Source organism: Macaca mulatta, chromosome 16 (genome assembly GCF_049350105.2).
Source record: "Macaca mulatta isolate MMU2019108-1 chromosome 16, T2T-MMU8v2.0, whole genome shotgun sequence".
NCBI lineage: Eukaryota > Metazoa > Chordata > Mammalia > Primates > Cercopithecidae > Macaca > Macaca mulatta.
This window is the reverse complement of record NC_133421.1, coordinates 89,649,398-89,661,022: the sequence shown is the minus strand read 5'-3', so window position 1 is coordinate 89,661,022 and position 11,625 is coordinate 89,649,398. Positions and strand designations below refer to the sequence as shown.

At 43.8% G+C, this 11,625-nt stretch overlaps 1 protein-coding gene across 51 annotated transcripts in view; it reads left to right on the top strand.

Annotated features, from left to right (window-relative positions):
• The window catches only part of TBC1D16 (TBC1 domain family member 16), a 99,793-nt gene that overhangs the window by 61,908 nt on the left and 26,260 nt on the right, over positions 1 to 11,625 (top strand). The window contains exon 2 of one of the 51 annotated variants that reach the window (XM_077969198.1): positions 10,612 to 10,749. Within the exon in view, the coding sequence (XP_077825324.1) occupies positions 10,617 to 10,749 (133 nt within the window). The 5' untranslated portion in view covers positions 10,612 to 10,616. 51 annotated transcript variants of the gene reach the window in all.

The window sequence follows — 11,625 nt, the reverse complement described above, 5'->3', positions numbered from 1 at the left end:
GCTCTGTTGCCCAGGCTGGAATGTAGGGGAGTGATCTTGGCTCACTGCAACCTCTGCCTCCCGTGTTCAAGTGATTCTCCCACTTCAGCCTCTTGAGCAGCTAGGACTATAGGTAGGCACCACCATGCCTGGCTGATTTTTTGTATTTTAGTAGATATGGGATTTCACCATGTTGCCCAGGCTGGTCTCGAACTCCTAAGCTCAGGCAATCCGCCCACCTTGGCCTCCCAAAGTGCTAGAATTACAGGCATGAGCCACCGCACCCAACCTTCACCATTTGTAAGTGCACAGTTGAGTGGCAGTAAGTGTATTCACATTGTTATGCAGCCATCACCACACTCTCCACCTCCGGAACTTTTTCGTCTTCCCAAACTGAAACTCTGTTCCCGTTAAACAACTCCCCATCTCCTCTCCCCCAAGCCCCTGGCAGCCTCCATTCTACTTTCTGTCCCTGAGTTTGACTGCTCTGGGGACCCGATAGGAGTGGAATCATGCAGGATTTGACCTTCTGTGTCTGACTTCTTTCACTTAGCATAATATCAAGCGTCATTCACGCTGTAGCCTGTGTCAGAATCTCCTTCCTTTTTAGCAGGGCGCGGTGGCTCACACCTGCAATCTCAGCACTTTTTTGGGAGGCCAAGGAGGGTGGATCACGAGGTCAGGAGTTTGAGACCAGCGTGGCCAACATGGTGAAACCCTGTCTCTACTAAAAATACAAAAATTAGCCAGGCGTGGTAGTACGCGCCTGTAATCCCAGCTACTCAGGAGGCTGAGGCAGGAGAATCGCTTGAACCCGGGAGGCGGAGGTTGCAGTGAGCCACGATTGCGCCATTGCACTCAGCCTGGGCGACAAAGCAAGACTCAATCTCAGGGGGGGGAAAAAAAAAGAATTTCCTTCTTTTTATAGCTAAATAACCTGCCATTGCATGCAGGGACAACATTTTCTTTCTCCATTCACCCATTGATGGACACTGGACTGCTTCGGCCTCTGGCCATCATGAATGATGCTGCTGTGAACACAGGGTACACATATCTGTTCCAGTCCCTGCTTTCAGTTCGTTTGAGCAACCTTTTTAAAAATCAATGCCAGGGCCATTTTCAGAGCACTTCGGCCAGTTCTCCACGGACCTTCCTTGTCCCTGCACCCACTCAGGCTCTTTCTTCCCCACAAAGACCCCCACAGCCAGCCCCCATGCCACCTACTCCACGAGGAAGCCTTCTAGAGCCCCAATCCCCACCCCGTGGGATGCTCCCGTCTGACACCTCCCAGCATCTCACAGCTGAAGTGGTGTCAAAATGAACCACGTCCTCAGCTCACCTCCTATGAGGTCCGTGTCTCCAGGTGGGTCGGGCACCAGCTTCCTCAGGTCTTCCTTGAGAGATGTTGACTGTTGTAGAGAAGAGTGACTGACTCTACTTTTATGAGTCAAGTTGAAGAATACATTAAAGACCCTTCTTTTCTAATTGCCCCAAGCCATTATTCCAAAATGGTATCTACTGGCAACATGGGAAGATACCTTCAAGTGTGTGTAAACCCGCAGAACGAACTTTAGAAGAAGAGTCACTCAACTGCTGACCAGGATGACTTGGGGAACAGGGCTTCCAATGCTGATTCTGCACGCTTGTCTTTTTAAAATTTTCAACCACAGCGTGAATTTATTTACTACTTGCAGATGTTAAGCAACTTAAAAAATACTGGAAGTGTAGGCCGGGCATAGTAGCTCATGCCTGTAATCCCAGCACTTTGGGAGGCTAAAGTGAGTAGATCACCTGAGGCCAGGAGTTTGAGACCAGCCTGGCCAACATGGTGAAACCCTGTCTCTACTAAAAGTACAAAAATTAGCCAGGCCTGGTGGTGCACACCTGTAATCCCAGTTACTCAGGAGGCCGAGGCACAAGAATGCGTTGAACTGGAGAGGTGGAGGATGCAGTGAGCCAAGATCACGCCACTGCACTCCAGCCTGGGCAATACAGAGAGACTCCATCTGAAAAAAAATAAAAAATAAAAATACAGGGAGTGTATATTAACGTAAAATTATTTACAATATGAGATCACTTCCATTCTCACACTGGGAGGAACATAAAACTCAACAATGGAGGAGCAAACTGAACCTCCGCTTCCAGAGGGTGGCGCTGTTTTTGCACCGAGCTGAATCTCCGTTTCCAAGGTGGTGCTGTTTTTGCACTGGGACTCGTATAAGGACTGGTGCTTTCTCTGATGTGCTTAGCTTATTACAGGCAGGCATTTCCCCTGGGCCCTCTGCTAGCTCTTCACCTTCCTGCAGGCTTCACTGAGGACCCCCAAGTCCACCTCTCTAGAGTGGCCCTGCCCAGCCCCTCCACCTCCCACCCTGTGTTCATTCCCTTTGAGCACCCCATGACCCATTTACCGTTTGCTGCCTGGCTCCCCACCACAATGAAGCTCTTCACGGTTGGGGACCTTGTCCCATTGTCTGCAGGTTGAGGTCTGGGGGGACACCCAGAACTTTTTATTGCAGAACAAATATTTTCTCAGGCCATGCTTTGTACAAGACCCTTTGGTGGGAGATGTACAAGATAAATCAGACGGGAGAGAGCAGGTGCATAGTGACTTTTTAGTCACATAGCATGTAAGTCACCCTTTTAAAGTGTACAATGCAGTGGCAGTTAGTACATTCATGAAGCTGTGTAATCACAACCTGATTCCAGAACATTTTCATCACCCCAAAAAGAAACCTCATACTCCTTAGCAGCCACAGCCCAGCTCTCCCTTCCTCAGCCCCGGCAACCACTAACCTGCTTTCTGTCTCTGTGGATTTACCTATTCTGGATATTTCATATAAATGGAATCATAGAACATATGGCCTTTTGTGACTGGCTCCTTTCGCTTAGCATCGTGTTTTCAGGATTCGTCCATATTGTAACGGGCCGGTACTTCATTACTGTTTATAGCTGAACAGTATTGCACTGTATGGATGCCACAGTTTGTTTATCCAGTCATCAGTTGATGGACATTTTTCTCTTTTTGGATATTATGAATAATGCTACTGTGAACATTTGTGTACACATTTTTATATAGACAACTATTTTCTGTTCTGTTCTTTTTTTTTTTTTTTTTGTGATGGAGTCTCGCTCTGTTGCTCAGGCTGGAGTGCAAGGGTGTGATCTTGGCTCACTGCAACCTCCACCTCCTGGGTTCAAGCGATTCTCCTGCCTCCCAAATAGCTGGGATTACAGGCATGCACCACCACGCCTGGCTAATTTTTATATTTTTAGTAGAGATGGGGTTTCACCATGTTGGGCAGGCTGGTCTCGAACTCCTGACCTCAAGTGATCCGCCTGCCTCGGCCTCCCAAAGTGCTGGGATTACAGGCATGAGCCACCATGCCCGGCCCTATTTTCTATTATCTATATGCCTATGAGTGGAATTGCTTGGTCAAATGTTAACACTGTGTTTAATTTTTGAGGACCTACCAAACTGTTATCTACAATTGGCTACTCTATTTTATTTTCCCATCAGCATGGAATGAGGGTTCATATTTCTTTAGGAGCTCCTCACCAACACTTAGTATTTCCCATTTTTTAATTGCAGCCATCCCAGTGGGTGTGGAGTGGTATCTCAACGTTGTTTTTGACTTGCATTTCTTTTTGTTTGTTTGTTTTGAGACAGGTTCTTGCTCTGTTGCCCAGGCAGGAGTGCAGTGGCACAGTCTTGCCTCACTGCAACCTCCATCTCCCAGGTTCAAGAGATTCTCCTGCCTCAGCCTCCCAAGTAGCTGGGATTACAGGTGTGCACCACCATGCCCGGCTCATTTTTGTATTTTTAGAGAGATGGGGTTTCACCGTGTTGGCCAGGCTGGTCTCGAACTCCTAACCTCAGGTGACCCACCCACCTTGGCCTCCCAAAGTGCTGGGATTATTGGCATGAGCCACCATGCTCAGCCTTGATTTGCATTTCTCCAGGGAATAATGATGTGCAGAATTTTTCATGTGCTTATTGGCCATTTATATCTTCATTGGAGATATGTCTATTTAAATTCTTTGCCCATTTTTAAATTGAGTCATTTGTCTTTTTATTCTTACATCTTAAGTGTTTTTTAAAAATATATGGGTACTAGTCCCTTGTCAGATATATGATTTAAAACAATTTTCCTCCCATTCTATGAGTTGTATTTTCACTCTCTTGATAGTGTTGAGTTTTAAATTTTTATGAAGTCAGATTTATCTATTTTTTTCTTTGGTTGATTGTCTTTTTGGTGTCATATCAAAGTATCTATGTTTTCTTCTAAGAGATTTATAATTCTAGCTCTTACACTTAAGTCTTTGATCCATTTTAAGTTAATTGTTGTAGACAGTGTGAGGTTATGGTCTGACTTCATTCTTTGCATGTGGCTATCCAGTTATCTCCATGCCATTTGCTGAAAAGACCATTCTTTCACCCGGTTGGGTGCAGCAGCTCATGCCTCTAATCCCAGCATGGCTATAATCCCTTTGGGAGGCCGAAGCAGGCAGATCACTTGAGCTCAGGAGTTCGAGACCAGCCTGGCCAACATGGTGAAACCCTGTCTCTACCAAAAAATACAAAAATTAGCTGGGTGTGGTGGCACACACCTGTAATCCCAGCTACTCAGGTGGCTGAGGCATGAGAATCCCTTGAACTCAGGAGGCAGAGGTTGTAGTGAGCCGAGATCTCGCCACTGCACTCTAGCCTGAGTGACAGAGTGAGAAAATGTCTCAAAAAAATTTTTTTAAAGATTTTTCTTTTATCAATTGAATTGTTTTACCAAGCTTATTGGAAACAATTGACCATAAATGTGTGGGTTTATTTCTGGACTCTCAATTCTATTCCATTGATCAGTATGTCTATCCTTATGCCTGTATCACACCATGTTGATTACTGTAGCTTTGTAGTAAGTTTTGAAATTAGGAAGTGTGAATCCTAATTTTTCAATGTTGTTTTGGCTATTCTGGGTCCCCTGTATTTCCATATGAATTTTAGGATCCACTTGTCAATATCTGCAAAAAAGGCATCTGGGATTTTGATAGAAATTGTGTTGAATTGTTGAATCTTCATATCAATTTGGAGAGTATTGCCATCATAGCAATATTAAGTCTTCCAATCCATGAACATGGGATGCCTTTCCAATTATTTAAGTCTTTAATTTGTTTCAATGTTTATAGTCCTAAGTGCACAAGTCTTGTACTTGTGTGTGTATGTGTGTTGTGAAGATAATTGTTTTATTAATTTTATTTTTGTGTTGTTCATTGTCAGTGTATACAAATACAATTCATTTTTAGACATTGATCTTATATAATGCAACCTTACTGACTTTATTGGTTTTAGTGGGTTTTCTATGTGTGTTTGTGTGTAGACGCCTAATGATATTCTATATGCTAGATCATGTCATCTGTTAATATAGTTTTACTCCTTTTTTTTTTCAATCTTCTTCCTTTTCCTTTTTAAAATTTTATTTCTTTCAAAGATTTTATTTTTAAAATCTTTCTGCCTTTTATTTCTTTATCTTGCCTAATTTCCCAGGTAGGCCTTCCAGCACAATGTCGACTAGAAGTGGTGAGAGTGAATATCTTTGTCTTGGTCCCAGTCATATGGGGGAAAGCTTTCAGTCTTTCACAATTAAATTTGTGGGTTTTTTTTTTAAGTTGTTGGTTTTTCATATATGCCATTTATTAGACTGAGGAAGTTCCTTTCCATTTTTAGTTTAGTGAATGTTTTTATTTTGGAATGCTGTTGGATTTGTTAAATGTCTTTCTGCATCTTTTGAGATGATCTTGTGTTTCCTGTCTTTTATTTTACTAATCTAGTGTCTTACATAGATCTGTTTTCATATGTTGAACCAGTCATGCATTCCTGAGGTGAGCCCCACTTGGTCATGGTGCACAACTCTTCTTACATGTAGTTGGGTTCAGCTTGCTAGTATTTTGTTGAGGATTTTGGGGTCTATTCAAAGGGATCTGAAGTTTTATTTTCTTGTAATGTTTTCGTCTGGTTTTTGTTTCAACAAATGATTTTTATACAAAGTCAAAAGCAAAACACATTAAAAAAAAAAAAGACTGATGCCGGGCGCAGTGGCTCAAGCCTGTAATCCCAGCACTTTGGGAGGCCAAGACGGGCGGATCACGAGGTCAGGAGATCGAGACCATCCTGGCTAACCCGGTGAAACCCCGTCTCTACTAAAAAAAAATACAAAAAATTAGCCGGGTGAGGTGGCGGGCGCCTGTAGTCCCAGCTACTCGGGAGGCTGAGGCAGGAGAATGGCGTAAACCCGGGAGGCGGAGCTTGCAGTGAGCTGAGATCCGGCCACTGCACTCCAGCCTGGGCGACAGAGCTCCATCTCAAAAAAAAAAAAAAAAAAAAAAAAAAAAACAGACTGATAAGTTTCTAAGGATTTTCCAGGGGATAAAGGGAAATTAGCATATATTGGACCTCCTGCATGTCTCAGACACTTGGCTTAGTGGTTTCCCTGAGGATTGAAGGGAAGCCACCTGGAGGAAGTAGGGTTTGAGCGGGGCCTTGGAGAGTAGGAAGAATCAGAAGAGAGGGACAGAGCAGAGGGACCCACGTAAGCAAATCCTGGAGAGAGGAGGTCCTGGGGTATGGAAAGGAAGTGAGCTGTCATGTTTGCCTGTGATCTAGTGGGGGCATGGTAAGGGACATACTGGATTGAAAAGTGTTCCCTCAAATTCATGTCCACCTGGAAACTCAGATTGCAATGTTACTTGGAAATAGAGTCTTTGCAATTAGTCAAGATGAGGTCATTCTGGATTAGGGTGGTCTCTAATCCAGTGAGTGGTGTCCTTCTAAGAAGAGAAAACAGACACAGGAGACCCATACACGGAGGGAAGAAGGCCACATGATGATGGAGCAGAGACTGGAGTGATACAGCTGCAAGCCACGGAAGGCCACAGATGCCAGGAACTGCCTGAAGCTGGGGAGACTCAAGGGAGGAGTCTTCTAGACTTTCAGAGGGAATGTGGCCTGCTGGCACCTTGGCTTCAGGCTTCTGGTGTCCAGAAGTGTGAGAGAACACATTCGTGTTGCTTTAAGCCATGCAGCTGTGGTGTTTCCTGCAGCCGCCCTAGGAAACTCATACTAGGGAAAATGAGGAAAGAGGCATCCAGGCCAACGTGTAGGGTGGGCTCAGTACCCATCTATGGATGGGAGTTTGACTGGCAGACAAAGCTGACTGTTGATAGTTTCTGAGCCAGGAGCAGGGGTGAAGGGGAGAAGTGGACATGGTTGCAGAGACATTCTTTCATAGATGTTGGTTTTAGCGTGTTGTCTTCTTTTCCAGTCGTTGTGACCGCTGTCTCTGGAAGGCATATGCCGAAAGAGTCAGGAACGTGAGCTTCCCATTGGCCACGCCTAACTGTCCATCCTGCCCTGCTGTGGGCCATTCTGAAACCTGAGGACATGATTCCTGGCCTCAGTCTCCTTAGCTATAAAATGGGGTTAGTGCTGTCTCACCCACAAGGTTTACATAAGGAAGTCTTCATAGCAATTAGGAGAGCTCCTGGCACACAGGAAGCTCCAATAAATGGTAGCCATGACGATAATTGGTTATTTTGTCTCACCTTTTTCCTTTCTAAATTATTATTTTTTAAAATATGATATTAAAAGACACACAGGCTTCTTTTTAAAAAAATTAGTACAGGCCAGGCGCGGTGGCTCACACTTGTAATCCCAGCACATTGGGAGGCCAAGGCAGGCGGGTCATTTGAGGTCAGGAGTTTGAGACCAGCCTGGCCAACATGGTGAAACTCCGTCTCTACTAAAATTACAAAAAAATTAGCCAGGCGTGGTGGCACATGTCTGTAATCCCAATTACTCGGGAGGCTGAGGCAGGAGAATCACTTGAACCTGGGAGGCGGAGGCTGCAGTGAGCCACCAAGATCACGCCACTGCACTCCAGCCTGGGTGACAGAGCAAGACTCCGCCTAAAAAAAAAAAAAAAAAATTAGTACAGAAAATTAACTTATGATTTCTGATTATCAAAATGATACATTATGCCTTTTAGAAAATTCTTTTAATGCGATGAAAGTATATTATAGACATGCCATCTAGATATGATCATTATTATAGTTTTAGTATTATTTTCTAATCCTACATTTGCATAGATATACCTGTCAATATATATTATATATAAAACAGTATTGATAGCATTTTTTAAATAGTTTTGCATCCTCCTTTCTTCATTCAGCATAATAGTGTGAGGATGCCTCTGGTCATCACATACTTTTATTAAATATTTTATAATTGCTTAATGGTGTTGCATCATATGAATGTGCCACAATATATTGAAGTATTCTCCTATGGTTGAAAATTTAGCAATAATACTGAGAGTTGAATATTGGTGGGTTTTTTTACAACTTTCTTGAAGTATAATTGTACAATCAACCACACGTGTTTAAAGTGCACAATTTGATCAGTTTGGACACATATAATATACACTCATGGAGCCATTGTCACAATCAAGATAATGAACAGATCCATCACCCCCAGAAGTTTCTTCATGTCTCCCAATGTCTTATCTGCAATTTGGCAATGATTTCTTGGATATGACACCAATAGCACAGGCAATAAAAAAAATAAACTGGACCTCATGAAAAATTTAAAAATGTGTGCATCAAAATATAGTATCAGCAGAGTATAAAGGCAACCCACAGAATGTGGGAAAATATTTGCAGGTCATATATGTTTAATAAGGAATAATTGTCCAGGATATGTACAGAACTCCTAAAACTCAACAACAATTAAACAACAACAACAACAACAAAAAAAAACAATAACTGGCTGGACATGGTGGCCCACGTCTGTAATCCCAGCACTTTGGGAGGTCGAGGTAGGCAAAATCACCTAAGGTCAGGAGTTCGAGACCAGCCTGGCCAACATGGTGAAACCCCGTCCCTACCAAATATACAAAACTTAGCTGGGCACGGTGGGGTACGTCTCTAATCCCAGCTACTTGGGAGGCTGAGGCAGGAGAATAGCTTGAACCTGGAAAGCAGAAGTTGCCTTGAGCCGAGATCATGCCACTGTACTCCAGCCTGGATGACAGAGCAAGACTCTGTCTCCAAAACAGACAAACACAAAAAACAACCAACCAACCAAACAAACAAACAAAATCAAACCCCAAACAACCCAATTCAAAAATGGTCAAAGGATTCAAAAAGACGTATCTCTAAAGAAGATGCACAAATGCCTGGTAAGCACATATCAGGCATTTGTGCTCAATATCATTAATCATCAGGGAAATGCAAAATCAAAACTCCAATGAATACAACCTCCCACCCATAAGGATGGCTACTATCAAAAAATAAAAAGTAACAAGTGTCAGTGAGGATGTGGAGACATTGAAATCCCTGTGCATTGCTGGCGGGAATCTCAGGCCGTACAGCTGCTGTGGAAAACAGTATGGCAGTTCCTCAAAAAATTAAAATAGAATGACCATATCATCCAGCAATTCCATTTCTGGGTATATACCCGAAAGAATTGAAAGCAGGGACATAGATATCTGGACACCATGGCTTCACAGCATTATTCACAACAAGAACATGGAGCAACCCATCAATTGGTGGATGAAAAGATAAACAAAACGTGGTCCATCCGTGCAATGGAATATTATTCAGCCATAAAAGGGAAGGAGGCCAGGTGCGGTGACTCACGGCTGTAATCCTGGCACTTTGGAAGGCCGAGGCGGGTGGATCACGAGGTCAGGAGATCGAGACCATCCTGGCTAACACGGTGAAACCCCATCTCTACTAAAAATACAAAAAATTAGCCAGGTGTGGTGGTGGGCACCTGTAGTCCCAGCTACTTGGGAGGCTGAGGCAGAATGGCGTGAACCCTGGAGGTGGATATTGCAGTGAGCCGAGACTGCGCCACTGTACTCCAGCCTGGGTGACAGAGTGAGACTCCATCTCAAAAAAAAAAAAAGGAAAAAAAAAAGGGAAGGCAATTCTGACCCACGCTACAGCATGGATGAACCCGGAGGGCATTATGCTAAGTGACATAAGCCAGTCACAAAAAGACAATACTGTATAATTTCACTGAGATTAGGTGCTAAGAGTAGTCAGATTCACTGAGATAGACAGTTGATGTTGCTTGGCGTGTGAGGGCGGCAATGGGAAGTTAATGGGCTTTTTTTTTTTTTTTTTTTTTTCCACCCAGGCTGCAGTACAGTGGCATGATCTCGGCTCATGGCAACCTCCAACTCCTGGGTTCAAGCACTTCTCCTGCCTCAGTCTTCCCCAAGTAGCTGGGATTACAGGCGCCCACCACCATGCCTGGCTTTTTTTTTTTTTTTTTTTTTTTTTTTGAGACGGAATTTCGCTCTTGTTGCCCAGGCTGGAGTGCAATGGTGCGATCTTGGCTCACTACAAACTCTGCCTCCTGGGTTCAAGCGATTCTTCTATCTCAGCCTCCCATGTAGCTGGGATTACAGGCTCATGACACCACACCTGGCTAATTTCTGTATTTTTAGTAGAGATGGGATTTCATCATATTGGTCAGGCTGGTCTCGAACTCCTGACCTCAGGTGATCTGCCTGCCTCTCAGCCTCTCAAAGTGCTGGGATTACAGGCATGAGCCACCGTGAATTTTTGTATTTTTAGTAGAGATGGGATTTCATCATAATGGTCAGGCTGGTCACAAACTCCTGACCTCAAGTGACCCGCCCACCTCAGCCTCCCAGCGTGCCGGGATTGCAGGTGTGAGCCACCATGTCTGGCCTGGAAGCTGCTGTTTAATAGGTATAGAGCTTTAGTTTTACAAGATGAAAAGAGTTTTGGAAATGGAAAGTGATGATCATTGCACAACGTTAGAAATGTATTTAATTACTGAACTGTACATTAAAAAAATGGTTGAGATGGCACCAGGCATGGTGGCTCATGCCTGTAGTCCCAGCACTTTGGGTGGCTGAGGCGGGTGGATCACCTGAGGTCGGGAGATCGAGACCAGCCTGGCCAACATGATGAAACCCCATCTCTACTAAAAATACAAGAATTAGCTGGACATGGTGGTGCATGCCTATAATCCCAGCTACTTGGGAGGCTGAGGCAGGAGAATTGCTTGAGCCCAGGAGGCGGAGGTTGCAGTGAGCTGAGATCTTGCCACTGCACTCCAGCCTGGGCAACAGAGTGAGACGACTCTGTCTCAAAAAATAAAAGAGGTTGAGATGGTAAATTTGATGATGGGTATATTTTAACACAATAAAATAATAGGAAAAAGGAAAAAAGTTACATCTGCTTTGCATCACTCTAGATTTGTTTGCCTTTCCTAGAATTTTACGTAAATGGGATCACACAGTACATGCTTGTTTTTCATCCTGCTTCTTTTAGTCAGCGTAATAATTTTTTCTTGTGTCCACGTTGTTGTGTGTTACTGCTGAGTAGTATGCCATGGTATGTACAGACCACAATTCATTACTGCGTTGGCTGTTGATAAACCCTGGGTGGTTTTCAGTTCTTAGCTATTTTATTTTGTTATTTTATTGTTAATTTTAATTTTAATTTTAATTTTTTGAGATGGAGTTTTACTCTTCTTGCCTAGGCTGGAGTGCAGTCATGTGATCTTGGCTCACTTCAACCTCCACCTGCAGGGTTCAAGCAATTCTCCTGCCTGAGCCT